Below are 20,656 nucleotides of genomic sequence, written 5' to 3'. Positions count from 1 at the left end.
ATTTCCTTCTCGTGGTAGGGTCTTTTAGATGTATTTAGTTGAGGTTATACTGGAGTAGGGAGGGCCCTTAATCCAATATGATTAGTGTAGGGTTCTTTTTTTTTTTTTTTTTAATACATTTTTTATTAATTTTTTTACAGAGAGGAAGGGAGAGAGATAGAGAGCCAGAAACATCGATCATCGATGAGAGAGAAACATCGATCAGCTGCCTCCTGCGCACCCCCTACTGGGGATGTGCCTGCAACCCAGGTACATGCCCTTGACCGGAATCGAACCTGGGACCCTTCAGTCCGCAGGCTGACGCTCTATCCACTGAGCCAAACCGGTTTTGGCAAGTGTAGGGTTCTTATTAGAAGAGGAGAAAGACACATGTGGTGGGGAGAACTCTATGTGAGCACAAACACACATAGAGAGATGGTCATGTGATGATGGAGACAGAGATCAGAGTCAAGGAATGCCAAGGATGGCTGGTAGCCTTTACAGTGGTTCTCAACCTTCCTAATGCCGTGACCCTTTAATACAGTTCCTCATGTTGTGGTGACCCCCAATTTCATTGTTACAAATTGAACATAATTAAAGCATAGTGATTAATCACAAAAACAATATGTAATTATATATGTGTTTTCCAATGGTCTTAGGCGACCCCTGGGAAAGGGTCGTTCGACCCCCAAAGGCTTCGCGACCCACAGGTTGAGAACCACTGCTTTAGAAGCTAGGAGAGAAGCATGGAGCAGACTCGCCCCCCTCCACTCCCCCCCCCCCTCCCCCCCCGAGCCTTCCAGAAGGAACCAACCTTGCTGGCAACTTTAATTCAGACTTCTAGTCTCCAGAACTGTGAGAGAATAAATGTTTGCTGTTTCAAGCCGCCCAGTTTGTGATAACAGGGCCACCCTAGGAAATCAATACAAATCCTGGTGCACCTAGATGAGGATGGCGAGGGGACCTGCCACACTGCCATTAGAGGAACAATTGAAAAAAAATAGGTGGTAATTAGCCTAGAGATGTATTGAAACTCTAATATTCACTTTCACATATTTGAAGACCACTCAGATGGAAGATAATTTAGACTTAGTCCATTTAACTCTTGAGGTCAGATTTTGGCTTAAAACCCTCTAAAAAATTATAACTATCCAGTAGTGGGCCAGAAAGACCTTCACCGCCAGAATTAAGGAGATGTGATTTTTACATGAGAGGGTCCCTCTCAGTTGCTGAGATTCTCTACATGACAACTAAATTTATATATCTCAGTGCTATTCTGTGAGGATACACTATTCTAATAATGGTACCTTCTTGTAACCCTAAGATGCATTTGCTTAGCTGTCCATGGGCTAAGATGTCCAAGTTTCCTAAGTCAGTTATCAAGTTCTTGGGCTCTCCTCTTCCTCCTTTATCTATTTGCATCATCTAATTTATTGCTGCGTACAGTATTGTGGACACACACAGACATCCTTCAACCAACACGTATCGATGGCCAGCCAACTCTCTGCCAGCCATGTGGACTACCTGAAAAGGCAGGAATGAATGAACTTGCAGCTTTATCCATTTGCCATCCCTTTCTTGATAGAAGTCAAGCTATCCTGCCAAACCACATGAACATTTCTAGTGGAATCTTCGCTTCTTGACAAGTCATGTTTCATTTTCATTTTTCACATGTCCTCATCCATCAGTATTTGGCAGATCTCTACGGGGCCAAGACTATTTGTAAATCATTGAGTTGGGCATTATGGGAGGATGTGAAGATGAACAAGCCATGATTTGTGCCCGTGGGGAGTTTACCAGGTCAGCCCCCCTTCTTTATAATGGTTCCTAGGAGACGCAGGAAAGCAGGGCAGCTCATGTGTTCACTTACCTGAGCATCCCAGATTATTTTCTAAGTCTGCTAGTTGTTATCCTTCTTTGGGAATAATGCTCAAGACAAGTTCGTCTTTTTTGCACTACATGATATGAAGTTTTGGCAAAGGCAGTCTTCCTTTTCTCCCAAGTCCCTAGATCTTTCTACTTTTTGAACCTGGATAATAATCTCCTTGGCTTGAACAGATTATCTTCTGGGCTTGATAATATACATTATCTATTACCTTTAATGCAATGCAAAGGCCCAATTGTAAACTTTTAAATAGGCTTCATGTAAGAGTAGGCGAAGATGGGTAAGATTATAGTCCACAAGGACTGAAACCACTTTCTTTTTGCTCCACTGAGTGCATATCTTCCTTGTCGTCCTGCCTACTGCTTTATCTTTTATCTTGTTCCTCTTTGCCAAATAAACAAGTATAGGCATCGGCTGGAAGGAGACAGGGTGCAAAGAGCAAGCCAGTGACCCCTTTTCTGTCCATCACCTACAAACTGGAGCCTTGCAGACTGACTTGCTGCCAGCTTGGCAAGAAGCGGTGCTGGATCTCTGGGAGCCCAGGGCCTTGGCCTGACTGCGAGGCCTCAGGCTGCACTAGTGGCCGGGACTTCATGATTGTCAGTGAGTCTGACTGAAAGATGTTCTTCATCTCATTAGTGACATATTTTAGCATTGATGGGAACAAATGAAGGACAAGGAACTTGGTGTTAAAGGAGACTTGCACTTGAGTAAGAATCCAGAATTTCTACCACTGCTCCTGCAGCTCCAAATACCGGGAGGATTTCAATTCATGTCTGACTTTCCTTCTCAAGCTCCTCTGCCACCACATCTAGATCACAGGGCTGAAGTAGTGTTATGGCTGGTGCACATGGCCATTCAGCCAACAGGGGTCAGCCCAATCCCACACTCAACTGCCTTAATCCCAACTGCCTTTCTGCCTTCATAGAGCCTCCACTAGGCAAAGCTCTGGACACCCCCACTAAGAGCCGCCTCCATCAATGCCTATAGACCTAGACGACACCTTGGGTAATCTGGCTTCACTTAGGATTGAGTTTCTAGCTTCCACAATTTCTTTACTTCTAAATCTTGCTATACTATATTCTTCTCAAGAGCAAAAGGGAATGATACATTTTGGAAAAATAGTTGGGAGAATCCAATTCTGTGTTTCAATCGCCCTGTCCCTATTTCTAATTTTTATGTGCTTATTTCAATGGCCCACAAAGAGAAATGTAGCACCCCATATCATAAATACATTTTCATGTCCACCAGTCTGAAGCACCCCTCCATTAATTAAAAAAGTACCCTCAAATTGGCAAGTGTCACTGAAGACTTAAATTAGAGAATAAGATTTACTATAGTTGGTAGCTTTTGGACAAAACTGTTTGTCTTTTCTTTCAGTTTAACTCATTTAGATCTCTTCATTTTGTGAACAGTACAGATTTAACAGGTGACCCATCGATATCCTCAACTCTGAGATAGCAATGAAAATGTCTTTCTTTCTTTTTTTTTTTTTTTTTTGAGTTAGCTTGCTGGCCTGCCTTAGAACGTGACAGGCTACAAACATGACTTACTCAGCTTGTCTGGAGAAAGAGAATACAAAATTAGTATTAAGAGAAGACATAAGCAATAGAATAGTTGGTTAAACATTATAGCTTGTAATAAATGAAAATATTGAGTGCATTTAAATGATTAATGTATGAAAACTGTCATCACTTACTGCGCATTAATAAAAGAATGCACACTGCCAATAGTGGTTAATGTTGCAGGCCCATCACTCGGCTTGGGTAGCGTGCATAGTAATGCTTAGTATGACAATGAGTTGGGGTAGCTGAAAATTTAGGATGGTTGCAAGTTTGTGTAGTATTTGGATTAGCATCTGAAACTGTGCCTTGTCAGCCTCATAGTACACAAGCTATACATTTTTTTTTCCAAAACTAGCAAAAATATGAATGCATCTTTTTAATTTTTTTTACTTTTTCTTTTTTTTTCTTTTAATTGAGAATAATGACCAAGGTACCTGCTTAAACAAATACTACCAGCATTCATTAGTTAGGATGGTTACATGTAAAAGAAATGATGCCAGATAGTAACAAATCCAAGAGAAGTTTATTATGAAAATGGCACCTGCGGATGAAAAAATTAAGTTACATAAAGACAACCATGTATGTGACATGTATGAGAATCTACAAAAGTATAAAAAGAACCCTGTTGTAAATGAAGTATGTACATTTCTGATTTGCAGCATTATCAATGGTCAATGAAAAAAAATGTTTCAAAATAAGCCAGGCACTCAGGAAGTTAGGTCCGGTTAGCTTCACACAAAACAAATGTATCATAGCTGTCGCTTTGTAATGTTTTAATTTTTATATATATATGTGTGGTAGAGTTGGTAACACTGCTAAGATTTTTACAAACAGAATATCCCTTTCCCCATTATTCAGCTACTTGGCACCAGTCTCCTCATAAAAGTTTTCATATATTTGTACAAGAAATAGTTAAAAACACAGACAGACACAGTCTTCACAGGTAATGAAGTTTTTTTTTTTTTCGTTTTGTAATTTTAACACTATGGATTTAGACAGCAGCTGTGATTATCTGTTAGTTTAAATCACCAGAAATCATTTTGACACAACACAGAAACATTTATAAAAGAAAAACAAACAGCTATTTAGCTGTTCTTTGTAGCTGATAGGTGCATTCCTTTGATTGTTCGATAGCTAGAGTAGAGCTTCCAAAATTAATGTTTAAATTTCGTGGTTAGCCTTCTTCACCTTCTAAACCTATTAAATCCTTGAACTAAGTTCATTATTAAGTGATGACTTTATTTTGTCATTATTCCACAGTGGTTTGGGCCCAACTCATGGAATCAAAGATCCTAGAGGAATTCACTCAACAGTGATATTCAAAGGACAGCTGAGTTACTATAGTAGCATTGCACGCATAAACAAATATATATGACAATCCTATATTCCATTATACCTTCCCCTTCTGTTTTAAAAAAATGTTGGTTGACCTTTGAACTAATTTTCTGTCTCACTGGTAATTGCTTTATATATTGCTCCATCAGCCAACCTGGAAGGAAACCAAAGAAAAGCACCCACTGCTATAGGTAGAGCACAAGGGACTCTGGGAATGTTAACAACTGAGGCTATATGGCATCAATTTATTGAATATATCTGAGCATTACTCTTCACTCTGGAAGAAAGAGTCATACCAGAATTCCATGTGGGAAAAATGGCTCCATTAACCTTGAGCTAGTTAAGAGTCTTTTTATCTCTGAGAATGAAAAAGGTTTTGGAGAACGGGGAAGGAAAGATGAGGAAGGGAAAGGGGAGAGGAGAGGGGGAGGGAAAGATAGGAGGGGTCGGGAGAATATACACCAGCTAGGCAACAGCAGGAATTTTATAAAGTGAAACGGAAGGTTCACAGACAGTAGAAGCAGCATAGGGGTGACATTACAGAGGAAGGCCACCACACAAAAATCACTAACCCCCAAGAATCACTGATTCACTAGGACTGCAGGAATGGGACGGGACCACTCCAGACTAGAGATAGAGCACAGAGAAGACAAAGGACAAAACAACTACATTAGCTTAGTATATACTGCATATAGAAACACACATTGAAACTGCAATGGACGACAGCCAAGGACATGTACACATTGCACACATTACAGTTCTCACATCTGTTATTAGATGCCTTAACAAACAGCTGCCAAAAATGGAGTGGAAGAAGAATTTATACTTGACAGTCATTTGGAGTGTTTGACACTACACTGATTTCTGGCAACAAAGACAAAATAGGATATTTTTTTCTTTTTCTTTTTCTTTTTTTTTGTACTTAATGTGCAGTTTTCAGTTGCAGTTATCTGGTTGAAGCTTATTAACCCATTCTTTATTTTTAAACTGTATTGGTTCCAACCTAGAAATAAGAGAATCAAAGGGAAAAGAAATTCCATCAAATCAAATCAGTCCCCCCAAAATACAAGCTTTTTTTTTTTTTTTTTAGCAAGAAATGAAAAAAAAAAATTAAAGGATGTTAAATATTTTCCCTCTTTTACTCTGAAGTGTTATTGAAGTTGCAAAAATTAGCCTCAGTTAGACTGAGAAAAGGGGGCGGGGGGAGGAAGCTCAACGAAAGGCAGGATGTACCTAAACTGCTCCTCAAATCAGTTTGATCGAGTTTCCCAAAAGCCCCTTTAAAAAGGGCTTTCCTGACCCATTGCATTTAATGTGAGGCTATGTTTGTTAGTTGGGAGGTAAAAAATTTTAAGTCCTGCAGCAAACGTTAATGAGGGCTTTGTCTTAACTAACCAAGGAGACTGCAGCAATGGACTCCAGACCAGGACAGAACACATTTTTTTTTCCCCCCAAAACCCAGCCCAGGAGCTGCATTTTATATGAAGACATTACAGATTAATAAATGATAGCACCATGGTTTTAGAAATTAAGTTAATGTTTCAGTAATTAACATTTAGTCCCACTGTTGTTGTTGTTTTTTCAAACATTCTAGTCACAGGCCAGAAATTAAGTTTAAGAACCCAAATTATTTTTATGTGCAAGTAAGAAAATCTTAAAATCTTAACCATAAAAAGAGAATTAAATTCTGCATAAAATTCTAAAATACTATCCCCTCTATTCTTAAAGGAATTAGGAACAAAACCAAAAACCACCCCATTTCATTTGACTTAGTCAAACAGGGCACATTGTTTATGCGTGTCTCTTTCAATCTTGATCATATCAAGATCTCGATGAAGAAAACCCAATGGTTGTCACTGGAGAAATCTCTTGACCACAAGACTGAGTATTCTATGGCAGAGGCATATACGCATTAAAGACATCTTAATAAAGATGCAAAGGAAAGCAAAACAACCCAACACACATCTTAGAAGAAGACAAAATGGCAGGCAACTGGTCCTCGGACCCTCTGAAGGCCAAAAATAAACATATCTTTACAGGAAAGAATAAGTCAAGTTAAAGAAAGGGGGGCCGGGATGGGGACCGTCGTGTGGAGAGGTGACGCTGACCTGCTCAAATTCAAAGTGCTAGAATAAAGGTCTAAACGAAAACGCCCGCGATGCCTCCACGCCGAGCGCCCGCACGGGGGCGCCTCAGTCGTCCTTGCGCTCCAGAGTCTGTGCGGCGTGGATGCCGTTGCTGTAGACGGGGAAGGGCAGCGTGGAGAAGAGCCCCTCGGCCGTGGTGAACACGTTGCCCGCGGGCATCTGCGTCAGGCTGGCCGCGCTCACGGCGCCGCCGAACGGTCCGGACATGTTGAGCCGGTGCACGTGGTGGTAGAGCATCTCCATGGGCGTCTTGGGGTCGAGGCCGAAGCCCGGGCTGTTAACGTCCACGAAGTTAACAGCGTGCGCGTTGGGCAGCAGGTTGCCCTGCATGGCCAGGGTCACCTCGGCGGGCGCGTAGCGGATGGTGCCCGTCGTGTAGACCCTCTGCGCGGCCGTGCTGGTGGCCGCCAGGGTCCCGGTCACCCTGTGCACCAGCGGGAGCACGACGTTGCCCGCCTGCAACCTCTGCAGCGCCTCCAGGTCCCCAGTGTACAGCAAGGAGTTGGACGCGCTGGGGCCACCCCCGCTGCCGCCCCCGCCGCCGCCCCCCGGGTGCTTGTCCCGCGGGGATGCTGACAGCGGGGGGGACAGGGGGTCGGAGGTGACGGGGGCCAAGGCCGAGGTGGCCGAGGCGCCAAACTGAGTCTTGCGGGTGGCTGCGCTGTCTGCGCCCGGCGGGGTGAGGACCGAGTCGGGGATGGCCACGTGCAGGCCCCCGCCGCCCCCGCCCGCGCTGCCCCCGCCGCCCTGACCCTGCGGGGATGGGAAGTGCTCGGAGTTGGGGGGCTTGGTCATGCTGTAGGGGGACTCGTTCCTGGAGATCTCCCTGTTGGGCGGGTAGTTCCAGATGCTGCTGTCGTTGTCGAAGTTGATGGGTTCGGAAATCTCCGTCTTGATCTTGAGCACCGAGGCACTGTTGGGGGAGGACAGCAGCCGCGGGGGCTCCACCAGGCCCGCGTCCAGGCCGGGGCTCGACGCGCTGGACAGGCGCCGGCGGCTGGCGCTGCCGCCCTTCTGCCGTTTCCGCCTCTTCTTGCGCTTCTGGTGTTTGCTGGAGGCCTGCGCGCCCGCCTCGCCCGCGCTGTCCGAGTCCTTGGCGCTGTCCGACGTGAGGGACTCGCAGTTCTGCAGCCGCAGGTCCGACTCGCTCTCCACATAGCGCTCCACCTTGATCTGCATGGGGCCCAGGGCACTGAAGCCTTCATCGCCCGCCTTGGGGTTCTCAAAGTCCGAGTGCTCGAAGCTGTCGTCGCTGTCGCGACTGTCAGGGTTGCTGGAGCTGTGGCCTTGGTCATTGCAGTTCATGTCCTGGTCGCACGTGCTGCCCGACTTTTTCCGGTCGGGTTCCGGGTCTTCGCTGTTCTCAGACTGGTTCCCCTTCTCATCAGATTTGGAGTTCTCATTGTCCTCTGCGTGGGGCCGGCGGGGGGCCGGGAGTGGCGGGAGGGGAAGAGGAGACAAACGAGACACCACATTAGCAGGGCCAGGCTCATCTCTCACCTGCTGGGGGGTTGGGGGGGGGGGGAATGTGTTGCAGCCCTGAGCTGCTCCATCGCCCTGATGCCCTGCTTTCTCTCTTGAGGGCCTAGGTTAGCTGGACCTTTATGCAACGTGTGGTCCATGGCCCAGCAGCACTGGCCCGACTGGACGCCTGCTGCAAATGCAGAGTCCCAGGCCCCCACCCATCAGATTTTTGTATTTGAATATCCCTAGACAGTGGTCAGCAAACTCATTAGTCAACAGAGCCAAATATCAACAGTACAACGATTGAAATTTCTTTTGAGAGCCAAATTTGTTAAACTATATAGGTAGGTACATTGTTATTAACTTAATTAGTGTACTCCTAAGGCTTAGGAAGAGCCACACTCAGGGGGCCAAAGAGCCGCATGTGGCTCTTTGCCCACCACGGCCCTAGGAGATTCACAGGTACATTAACGATCGAGGGGGCCTGCAAACCTACTCGAGGGAGTCAGAGTAAATATCTTAGAATGAGGTGTGAGTGGCACAGAAAAATGGTGTGTAAGGTGATTGTCTAAAGAGGTCTTGCACCTTCCACTGGTGACTAACTGTTCATTGAAAACCATATTCTTTTCCTAAAGTTATTTTTCTCTACAGTATTCACCACCATCTGATCCACCATTATGTTTTATTCATTTTTATTAACTTCTATCTCTTCCAACTAGAATATAAGCTCCATGGGGCAAGGAATGTTTGCCTTTTTGGCCCACTGTATAAATGAGGAGCAGAGGCCATCTATTCTAGAACTTCTGCCCCAGCACAGAACTTTCAAATGAATGCAATTTAGGGGACAGGAAAACAATCAGATCCTCTTGGGCTTCCCTGAGGCTGTCTCTGGAGTGGAGGGATATTGTTTACAAACCTGGAGAGTAATGCCCTAAGGCTGGGGAGTGGCCCAGAACCCTAGCTGCCCAACACATTTTAGGCAGAATAGAATTTCCCAGGAATACAACCTCAGAAGACTTAGGCATGATGCTGGTTTTATGGCTCTGCTGTGATGCTTTTGGATGGCAGCCTGCACTAGAACCTTGAACAAAGCATGTAACTACTCTGGCCTTCCTTTCCGTGGCCAAAGAGGTTGGGTTAGAAGAGGCTCAGGGTTTTGGGCAGCTGTGAGATTCTGTGAGATCGGTGTTCCCTGGCTCTGTGTGTCTGTGAAGGGGCCTAGGAGGAAAGGTAAATTTTTTATATTAATTTTCCTGTGCTCCAAAGAACTCAGAAAGCCTACTTCTTAAATAACTAGAAATGGGAAAGCATGGGTTTGCTTTGCAGAGATTTAGGAAACGAGTAACAGCCCAGCACCTGAGTCATTACCAATGGCATTAAGTATCTCACTTTAGAGGCTTCATTCCAACATGGTGAGGATGTGGATATTTGGGGTGCATAGTCAGAGTCTGTCTTTGAGCATCAGAGACAGCCCTGCTATCTGCTTCTGGTAAAGAGGCCAGCCCTCACTATGGGGTTAGGGCAGGGCCCCTTCTGTATGGCCAGTGGAGGGCTGACATGAAGTATATTTGTGTATGTATATTTATACACTACAGTATATCTACATGTATGTAAATATATCACAACATACATATAAGTAAATATTTATACACATAAATGTATGTATATATTGATACACTATCACATATAAATGTAAGTATTGTATGTGTATATATACACATATGTGTGTATAATGTATGTGGTGGTATAAGTACAGTGTTTGTATGCATATGTGTGTAGAAGGAGAGACTCAGTAATACCTTGATGCAGCATATGTCTTAATATAAAATCTGACCAGTTGCTGTGCTCTGATGGTGGCCCTCTGCCGTGACCCACCCCTCATGTTCGGAAAGGCAAGCCGTAACTGCAGAACACGGAGAAGCAGTAATACCTGTAATACCTGAGGTGTCTTTAGAGTCTGACTCAGAGTCCGATGTCTCCGAGGATTCCGAAGTTTTCTCTGGCAGATGGGGGAGCTGCGCGATGTCCATCGGGGTGTCCTTGTACTCGGGGTTACTGCGGGAGGGAGGGAGATTTGTCAGGAGTGCAGCCACCCATTCTGTATAGTTTGCTTTTCACCATCTTCTTCCCATTTCCTTGCCCCAAACTTTTGGAGTTTAGAGAGTGTAAACGACTAAACATGAAGTAATTTCTCTGTTCATCATGGCAATTTTACAGAAGCTTGGAAGCCTGTGCTGGGGCACAGGTGCGCCCTGCTACGATGATTGAATACCCAAATACTACGTGAAAGCCACTAACAAGCTTTTACTTAATCAGGTACCACTGGGGGCCAGGGAACTGTGCTGCTTGACATTCCTCGCAGTAGGACACCTGGGGGGAAGGGAGGAGGAGAAGTGCTCTCAGCAGTTCCCTCCCATCCCTCCTGGGGTGCCCTGACTTCTCCTGGGCTCCTCATAGGTCCATTGCCTCAGTACCCTTGTCTTGGCTCCTTGATGGAGCTTCTCAGTTATTCAGATGGCTCCAAAGCTGTGGGGGGTAGGGGCAGAGCCCTGAGTGCTTAAGATCTGACAGATGCACAGGTGCACCCTGGGATGCGTGGATTATGGCTACTGAACTGTCAACACACCCATTACAATCACATTTTCATCTGTTCATGTGGTGTACACCTGTAGCTTGTTAGCTGGGAGTCTGATTGCGGTGGGGAGGGTCCCAGTGTGAAAGAGACCCTAACAGAATGGATCTAACCCCACTTGCACAAACATGTTTAATTTTTGTTCCATTTTAAATTCAGAAACAAGCCTTTTCTGGAAAAGAGAGGATATTCAGTCAAATTTGAGTTAGCTGTCTTCTAAAAATGCCACTCCAAGGCTGGCCCAAGGCATGAACAGTAGAGGCTACTGTAACCGGAAGCCACAAGGAAAGTCTCTTGCCTCAAAATGGAAGATGCCTCTGCTCTCCTTCCATAATGGCTAGTCAACCAGAGGCTCGCAATAGAGGACTACCGAATCGCTTGCTGATTTCTAGTGGGATTCCTACACTAAAGAGTCACTGGTTCAGTAACTAGAATTGCAACTGTCTCTGGGAGGGTTAATTCACTGAGATGGATTATCAGGCACATACTCCTTAGTGTGAATTAGCTTCAGCAGCGGTGCTTTCTCTAGGTAATCAGATGAGACTAATGGTGGGGAGGTAGCCTTAGCACTAATGCAGTTTCTGAATATTCTGAGTCTGTAATTCTACCAAGCATTGTGAGGGAATGGGAGGAAGACTGGGGAGTAATCATTTCAGAACAGAGAAGAACAAGCCTAGATGGGGCCCAGAAGTGAGAGATTCTGAGGAGGAAGAGGGAGCATGGAAATATTGCTCAAGGAAGAACAAAGGACAAGAAGGAGGGAAAGAAAAGCAAACTTGAATAGTTGCTGTTTGCCAAGGCCAGGTCCTTTTCTTACCAGATCTCTAGCCTATAGAAGGGATACCAAGGAGTTAGCACTTGGTAGAGTTTTTACTGCTAAAGCCCATCTATATTAGTCTCCTTTGGTCCAGATGGCTTGGAGGTTCACAAGCCATTTGACACTGATGGCCTGTAATTATTGAACTCAAGGGGAGCCTTTAGGTTAGCTGACACAGGTCTAGCATGTCTGAGATTGAGGCTCTTGAGCCTGAAGACTTGCCTTTGGTACCCAATCTGATTCCTTCCTCTCCATATGTAATTAGATGGACCAGAGTCACCAAACACTCATGAGCTTGTGCCATGTGGTCCTAGGCTAAACTAACAGTGTTCACCCAAAGCTGCATGGACTGACCTCTCCTTAACCCTTCTCATGCCCTCCATTTGGAGGCAGAGTAGGAAGTCATGAGGCTGATGGTGCAGTAAGGAAGATCCAAATAGGAAGAAATCGCCCTGAATGGGAGCAACAACCATATAGATGGTTTTAGTGCCCTAGGGTACATCACCGTGGAAACAGGCATCTTCTTATCCGTGGTGTCTCTGTTACCTGTGTCAAATTCTTAATAATAATGGGTCTCCTTGGCACAACTCCATTTTTTGCCCAGCAAAATACCATCAATGCCATAGTATCTTATCCTATTTCCTCTTGGCATTAAGTTTATAACCTTCTGCCTGACATTTTGCCACTGTTCCATAACCTTTATATAAAAGGATTTCTTGATGCCACAAACACATGATTGCATGAAATTCAGGCCTTGGAGGAATCCACATTAAATACACATACCTTTAGACAGAATTGATGTAGAGTAGAAGAGGTCAAAAATGGGGAAAAAAAGTAGATAAATGAAGACTCTTTTAAGTGGTGCACATTAAAGCCCTCTCTAGAGCAATAATCATTAGTGTCTGATTGATATGCTATTGGTAACAAGCACATTCATGCCTTCAAGTCATCACCAACGTGCATGAACACACTCTGAAGGGTCAGCGTGCTGATGAGCCATGGTTGTCAGCATCTCAGCTTCATTTGGCTGTCTCAAAGAAAAATGGGATTCAAGTACTCCCTGTCTAGATTATCAGCCAAAGGGTAACAACTTCCATTCATAAGACCTATTGGAAGTTTTCCTACTCAGACCATGTGTGGGCCCTGCTTGGTGGCTGCAGGCCAAGGGAAGCCAGAGATGGGAATGACAGTGGTGGAAGGGAGCCAGCTGAATGTTCAGATAGCTCCATGACAGGATTGGTGGAGAGCCTCCCACAAAGCTTGCCCCCAAATGCAGACCACCCAGGCTTTGGTCTTGGCTACTTTTTTTGCTAGTTTGAATCCAAAGGTAGAAAGGAGGAAGGACTGAGAAATGGTGCTGCATGCTAGAATTTAGGAAGCTTTTGAGTGTGGCCACATTCATGGATGTCAATTTGAGGGCACATTTAAAAAGTTGTAAAACTTGCCTGAGGTCACAGAATAGGCAAAAGAAGGTTGCCTTCATTTTTATACTGATACTAGAGTCCCAGTGCATGAAATTTGTGTACTTGGGAGGGGGGTCCTTCAGCCTGGCCTGCACCCTCTCACAGTCCGGGATGTCTAACTGATGGCTTAGGCCCTCTCCCTGCGGGGAGCCTAAGCCAGTAGTGGAACATCCTTCTGCATTGAGTGTCTGCCCCCTGGTGGTCAGTGTGTGTCATAGTGACCGGTTGTTCAGCCTTTCAGTTGATTTGTATATTACCCTTTTATTATATAGGATTATCTTGATTCTAGCAAAGCAAGTTACTATACTGGGGGATTCTAAGGCATGGAATACAGGAGAACTATAATGTACCTTGCTTAATTTCATCCCCTTTTGCTTAATTTTCACAAGGATTGGAGTGTGTGAGTGCGTGTATGTACGTGTGGAGAAGGGGGTGCTTTTGAAGGCATCAGTTTTAAGCAAACATCTATATTCTTTTTATGGCCTGAGCATTTTTGGGGAAACCAAAGCAGCTTCTGCAGAGCTTTCCAGATGTTGACAGACCAAGCATTATTGACAATGTTGTGAATCTGCCCTGGAAGTCCCTTCCAACATAGCTTTGATCGTTTCACATTTCTTTGACTCTTGTGGAAAGAAAAGCAGAATTTCCACATAATTGCACACCTGATACTGTCGAGAGATAATACAACATGCCAGTTACTAACCATTAGGATACCTATTTTATGACTGAAAGAGAAGCAAACAAGAATTAGAAAATATACCTAAGAAGGTAATTCACCCAGATGATGTTCTTCTCATTTGCATTCTTGGCATTAATAGCTATGGTGGCACTAGACTGTATCCAGATATAGCCTCCGTTCTTCTGCATCCAGCGGTAGTACTTCGTCACACACTGGCCCTTATTCAGCACTGGGGGGAAACAAAACAGAAGGCCCTGTGTATTAAGACTGGGACCAGATGATTGTCATGTCTGCAAAACCTCAAGCTTAGAAAGGGGAGGACCGCACTGAGCCAGGGTGGCTCCCTGTATGCTTAATGTAGAATGCCATTAGCAGAACAAATAAAATCAACAATTCAGTGGAGCAGCATCTCCCCAGTGAGGGTTGCTAGCATTTGCAGCAAAACTTTGTTCCATTTTGGGCAGCCATGGCGTGGAAGGAAGAATAAAAGGACTACAAATCTTTTTGGCTCACAGAATACCTAATGCAGTGTGGATATTGTCAATGGGTTCGCCATCAGATGGCAACAAAGGCAAATGTGCACGGATTTATTCATAGCTTCGAGGTAGACCTCTTTGAGATTCTGGGTATTCAAGTCGCTCCGAAGATACTTTACCCCTCCTTTGATCATTCACCTCATGCGAGCGAGCAGTGTCAGCCAGCGTCCTTGTGCATCTGTTCCTTTTGATCTTGTGCAACAGAATTTATGGTCCACGTATGAACTAAATTTACATTGGTCAGTCAGGGGAAATTCTGGTGAGACTTTACGGAATGTTGGAACAAAATAAATTTCCTAGCCGAGTCAGAGAGAAATGCTGGCCTAAGGGAGGCACGGAATTGACTTGGCTGGAGCCAAACAGAGTGACAGCTCCACACAGACTCTGAAATATGGCCCCAAATGAAGGAACAAGTAAAAACAATCAGTAATGTGAAACGGTGCCATTAAATACCCACTGAAAGAGAGCTTTAAAATGCAGATGTTAAAAATGATACTTTAACCAAAATCTTGCCAAGTCGAAATTGATTTGACTTGTATCTGGGTACTCCTGAGCTAGTAAAAGGGGGAAATGCACTAAATCATCCCTGAAATAAAGTGCTATGGGAGGGAATGGTTTAAAAAGATGCCGGAAACGTGCAAATCCTCTGTTATTGCTTGGATACGCATGGCAGAGACTCCACACCCCCCAGCAGCCTGCCAGCTGGCTGGCCACTAGAGGGCAGTGTGCACTCGTCCACATCACCCACTTTTGGCATGTCCTTGTCTCTGTCTGCTAAAATGAAAAAGCTCTAACTGCTGTAATAAATTTGGCTAAATTAGCTGCTAAATGGTTATCTCAAGTAATATGTATTTGCATTAATCATCTTGCTCTAAACCAGAACAAGCCAGAGTCCTAAAGACGTAGTAAATTCATATTGTCCATTTAATTACGGCTAATAAGTGCTTCATATACAATAGTTTCATGAAGTACATTTTGATTTTTTTTTTTAGCGGGCGGGGGGGGGGGGGGGGGGGTAGAGGAGTAAAGGGAAGTCACTTTGGAAAAGAGCTGTGTTTAAGGCCGTTGAAGCACTTTGCTGTCATGTCTGAGCCACTCTTCCTGACCCCTGAAAGCGATCAAAAATCAAACCTCCACCTATTATATCCATAAACATATAAACTTCAGTGCCTTTCTCTCATTTCTCACTTTTTCTCACAACACACTAAATGGATGGTTGTAAAGTTGAATAATTATATATCTTAACAGTTGCTTGAGAAAGCCTTGCTTTGATGAGGGCTTCAAGTAGTAGCAAGTTCTATTCCATAACCATTCGACAGCTTAGGGTGGTTCTAAGTCCCGGGACTGTCATTGGCCGGTGGCCAGGCTCCACAGGTAGCATTGCACTCGCCTTTTGTGGGCGATTGTAAGTTCTGCCATTCTGCATGCATGGCTTCCCAGGCTACGAGACCGCGTGGTGAAGCTGAGAGCAGTAAAATACTAACTCTGCCACACAGCTCTCTGTCAAGCTATTGTTGCATGCAACGAGATGTGCTTTATTCAAATCCTCTCAACCTGGTTAACTGTTAATAGAGGAATGATGGGTTATGAAATTCTGCCCCCTATTTTCACAGAGAAAGTTGATAGCCCCCAATCAGGGATTGGTGTATAATTCTATCAGCTGTGTAACTGGAACAAGGAGTTATTTTGAATGGTTCTAGTTATTTAACAAAGGCAAAGAGTCCAAGTCCATTTTTTGAAGCACATGAAGAAAACACTGAGATGGTAGACCCCTTAGATGGCTGGGGATTCTGGATTTTTGACCCAAAGCAGGCAAATTTAAAAAAACATGTATATCCCCAGAATACTTTGCATAGAAAGGGTCAAAGTGAGAAAGAAATTATAGTCAAATTAGAATGTACAGAATCAACATAAAGATCAGCCCCTCTTCTTAATACTTTCTCTTACTTAAAGACAAAGAAACAAAAATCTCAAATTTGAAATGCAAAGCCAGCAAAATGTCTCCCTCCCTGCTGGGATCCCTGCTATGCGATGGAAGGGTGGTGTCACCTTTTTGCGTTAAGGCAGTTTGACTCTTGGTGTGCTTTAGTGCATCTGTGCTTTCTGAGAAGATAAAAACAAATTTATTATGAATGAATGAATGAATGAATGAATGAATACATTAATATAGCCTTCTTCATCACCCAGGCCCAGGGCCATCTAGTAAAGGGGGGAGACCTACTGAAAGAGTCAGGCCAGGTAAATTTTGATGTGAGGAAGTGGTTGTGAAAGGTGAAAGGACTGACAAGGGGTTCCTTGGGCGTCAGGAGCTAGTTGAGTGCCTTAACTTACCCTGGTGAATGCCACAGAGCAGATCTGGGAGCCCACCTTTGGTCGGCTGAAGAAAAGTTTGACTTAATCCATTACTCGCCCCGCCTACAACCAGCCTGACAAACAGAATTCTTAAAAGGTAACCATTTTACCATGGTCTTAGATCATGACTATTTCCTAAGGATTAATGTTTTCTGAATGAGACACCACGTGCTGGCGGGAATCTACATAACTAGGATAAGGCACTGAGTCAGCTCCCACTGTGGCATCCAACGATGACCAGAGGATTGCCCAGTTGCTTTTGGTTTTCAAGAGGCCCCATAAAGGAGGTTATAGTGGAATTTTGCTTCGTTTAAAATAAACAAGAAAAATATTTTTCTTGGGGCTCCAGAATATAAATCTATGACTTTTGGATGAAACTCCCCCCCCCCTTTTTTAAAAATCATATTGGCATATCAGCTAGATCATTCCAGCTGGGCCAGAGGCAGGGTCTGCCAGCCTTTCCGGAGCTCTCCTTGGTGCCAGTTTGAAGGAGATTTTTAGTTTGTAATAAATTAGACAATTTGAAAAACACAAAAACTTTTTCGATTCTCTTTAATCCAGTAGCTGTTGTTTTTATTTTTGAGCTTTAGCTTGTGATAGAAATGAGAGGATGTTTGTATCAGTGTATTTCATAAAGGTTTTTTGGGTTTTGTTTTGTGTTATTTTTTTGTGAGGAAAAACAGAAATAAACATGATGTAAGTCATTTGCTGTGAAAGTCCTTAAAATATGGTTAATTGTCCTTTGAAAAGAGTCTGGGAGTAATTTCATAACAATGTGCTCAAACTATAAAGAGAGGAACTAGAGAGAGAGGAAAGGCATGTGTGGGCCCTATTTTTAACCTGACGTCATGATGTGGTCCGACACTTAACCTAGCACCTTCTTTGTGATTTATGCCCACGCCTACTGCTTGCTTTCCACACTTTTTGGTAGTGCAGGCTGTGTGTCCCTCACTGAATTCATTAATCACATCATCACATCTGTAGAATTACGTCTTTAAAGTTGTGCTATAGGAATTAGTTTTTATTAAAGGACCCCCAGACAATGAAGTGGTCTTTCCTTAGCTTTTATAGGACAAACACGAATACAGAGGAGGACGAGGACCTCTTTCCCAGGGTCACTTACAACCTCAAAGGGTCCCAGGTGTGTCTGCGAACGCCTCTGCCACCATGTAGAGCCTGCTCCTTTTTACCCTGAAGTCTAGGGTGTAACCACTGCTGTGGCTGCCGTCACTACGAGGAGAACCATGAACCTGGCATCAGTACCACCTACCTTCCAAGCTAAAGGTGCCTGAGTAACAAACCGTGTTCTTCAGAGGAGAGAGGCGACTCCACTGTGAGAACAACACAATACAGACCAAGAGCCGTAGCTCCTCCTGGCTGCACTGTTCCAGGCCTGCTCGTCTCACTAGCCATGGCTGGCGGCATCAGAACACCATCCACCCCAACTGTGAAGGGGGTGGCGAATATGGTTCAATCAAAAGGAAACTGCAGAGAGCCAACATTACAGAACACGTGGCTTTTTACATCAAATACAACCCTGTCCCCCCTCCCCATTCCTCAGCCAAAGACTGATGCTCAGTATTATTCAATATCTTTTTTAAATGTTACTGGTTCAATGGGTTTGGGCTTGCTGGTAGGGATGCAAGAAATGTACTGCCGTCCCCCCAAACCTGAGGGCTTTTGCTGAAGCACACGGCCATGGCTCTGCAGTTACCAACAAAAGCGGTTCAGTTGTGTTTTTTTTTTGGAAAACTTGGTCCACAAAGATAGACTGAGGACTGAAAGGACATAAAGGAAGCCTGTGTCTGTGTCAGGAACATAATTCTGTTCGTAAATCAAAACAAATCGGTCCAAGTTTGTCTTCAGAAATATGGAGAATAAAAGAGAACATGGTCTCTTCCTGTTGGGCTGTTCTACAAAATCAAAGCCAAAGACTCTAAATAGTGAGTTACTTGTGTCTTAGAAAGAAGGAAGCAGTCTAATTCAGCTTGAAGAGGAGATGGAGAACACGTATCAAAAGCGGCCTTTTAGCAAAGTGTCTCACAAAAGGACATTTTAGTGGTTTGCATATGCATTAAAAAGCTGCAATACTTGGCGTATTCAGGTAAGTATAGAATAAATAGGAAATGGTGAGATCATCGGAGATTTCACACTTCACATTCACAGGCTGAACAAAGGGCTTCATTATCGTCCTGGCGATAGGAGGACGCATCTGCAGCGCCATTCACCCTCCTGAGGCACCTTCATCAATGGCTGCAGAGAATGGAGAGCAGATGCCTTGTGCTGGAACTCAAAAATTATTTTGAATTCACTAATGTGAAGTGTGTGTGTGTGTGTGTATATGTGTGTGTGTGTGTGTGTGTGTGTGAGAGAGAGAGAGAGAGAGAGAGAGATTCTACTTAGTACCACAGTTGGGTGCTTAGCTATAGCCACTGGTTCTCTTTCTACATTCACAAACTGGCAGATGAAACATGAAAAAGAATACTGACTCTTTAATCTCTGCTTTTCCACCTAAGGCCCAAGGCAGGCTGACAGGCAACTTCATTCTGGAAACAGGATTTTTTTAAAAAAAATTCTGGATTACTTTTTCCTCTGCTTTTGAAAACTGTGGGCTTATAGGGGAATGAACCTGACATAGACTTAAAACAAGAACAAGCTTCTTTATCTAAAAAGTTATAGTCCTTGATGCTTTTAGGAAGGTCATTTCAAAACCCACAGGAGAAACAGCGTTAGAGCCAGAAACCGCATTAAGCGCTTTATTTACTCACAATGGAGACAGTTTTTCATTTAGAATTGCTCATAGGATCAACCAAGGCTTTGATGCTGGGCAGACTTTCCTAAAGATTTTGCAATTAGTGAGCTTAAATAGCCAGGCATCCATGAATTGGTTTTTAGAATTTTATTTTATTTTATTTTATTTTTTTTGCAAATCTATGTGCTGAGCAATATTTGCTAACATTTAATACTTAATCTGAGTTTCCGAGCTTAAGGACAGAGACCTGTGGATGTTCTGTGAACAACTATGCATCATCTATGGATTTTCCCCCTCATACGCTAATGACAGGCCCTGCTTGAGTTGCTATCTGTGTGATTTATAACCTCAGAAGAGGTTTTTTTCCTATACCCCAGCCAATTGATAGATTTTTATTAACTGTTAATATTGAATCATGCAGAAAACTTTTCATTGATTTAGAACATGCCCATTTGTTAAGTTTAAAAAATAAATTCCCATTTTCTTCATGATACTGTACTGATTTGGAGACCAAAGCTTTTAAATAGTGATAGTGAGGTGTCCTAGGACAGGAAGGATCGAAGTACTTGCTGGCATGAGTGACATCTGAGATCACAGATATTTTTTCAAGCTGTTTCAGTCCAACCAGGGAGCTCAGTACCACGCGTTCCTGCCCTTCTCCTCCTAAAACAGTTAAGGTCGGAGGATTTTTAGCCCTTTGCTTTCTTTTTGTTGGCAGGGATTTACTACATAATGGAGAAGCAGTGAATCTTCAGCATGGAATTAAGAAAGAATTATGGCTAAGAAATGAGGGAAATGGTGGATTTATTCTCTTTTACTAATTATTTTTTGAAGGTCTACTCTGTGCCAGGCACCTGCTGTGGGCCCCTCTTCCTATAGCCGTCTCACTGAGTCTCAGAAATTCCACTCCCCTGGCCAGTTTGGTTTAAGTTTGGAATATGAGGAAGCCCTGGACAGTGAGACTCTCTCTACTGTGGGAGATTATTTCTGTTTGCCTTTTCTTCTATTTGCCTTTGAACGGGAGACAGACTTTTGTCAGTTATTGTCACG

The 20,656-nt window shown here is 43.9% G+C and overlaps 1 protein-coding gene across 7 annotated transcripts in view; it reads right to left on the bottom strand.

Annotated features, from left to right (window-relative positions):
- Positions 1-3,604: 3,604 nt before the first annotated feature.
- The window catches only part of NPAS3 (neuronal PAS domain protein 3), a 901,514-nt gene continuing 884,462 nt past the window's right edge, over positions 3,605-20,656 (bottom strand). For 5 of the 7 annotated variants that reach the window (XM_070427757.1, XM_070427766.1, XM_070427774.1 and 2 more), the window contains 3 exons: positions 14,048-14,195; positions 10,306-10,430; positions 3,605-8,320 (listed from right to left, as the gene is read on the bottom strand). In XM_070427757.1, coding sequence (XP_070283858.1) covers positions 6,957-8,320; positions 10,306-10,430; positions 14,048-14,195 — 1,637 coding nt within the window. In that variant the 3' untranslated portion in view covers positions 3,605-6,956. The remainder of the gene's footprint in view (positions 8,321-10,305; positions 10,431-14,047; positions 14,196-20,656) is intronic. The other 2 variants (XM_070427793.1, XM_070427810.1) reach the window with 1 other exon arrangement.

Source organism: Myotis yumanensis, unplaced genomic scaffold, assembly GCF_028538775.1.
Source record: "Myotis yumanensis isolate MYYU_CA2020_CCGP unplaced genomic scaffold, mMyoYum1.0.hap1 SCAF_1, whole genome shotgun sequence".
NCBI lineage: Eukaryota > Metazoa > Chordata > Mammalia > Chiroptera > Vespertilionidae > Myotis > Myotis yumanensis.
The sequence above is the reverse complement of the archived record's forward strand: the minus strand, read 5'-3'. Positions and strand labels throughout refer to the sequence as shown.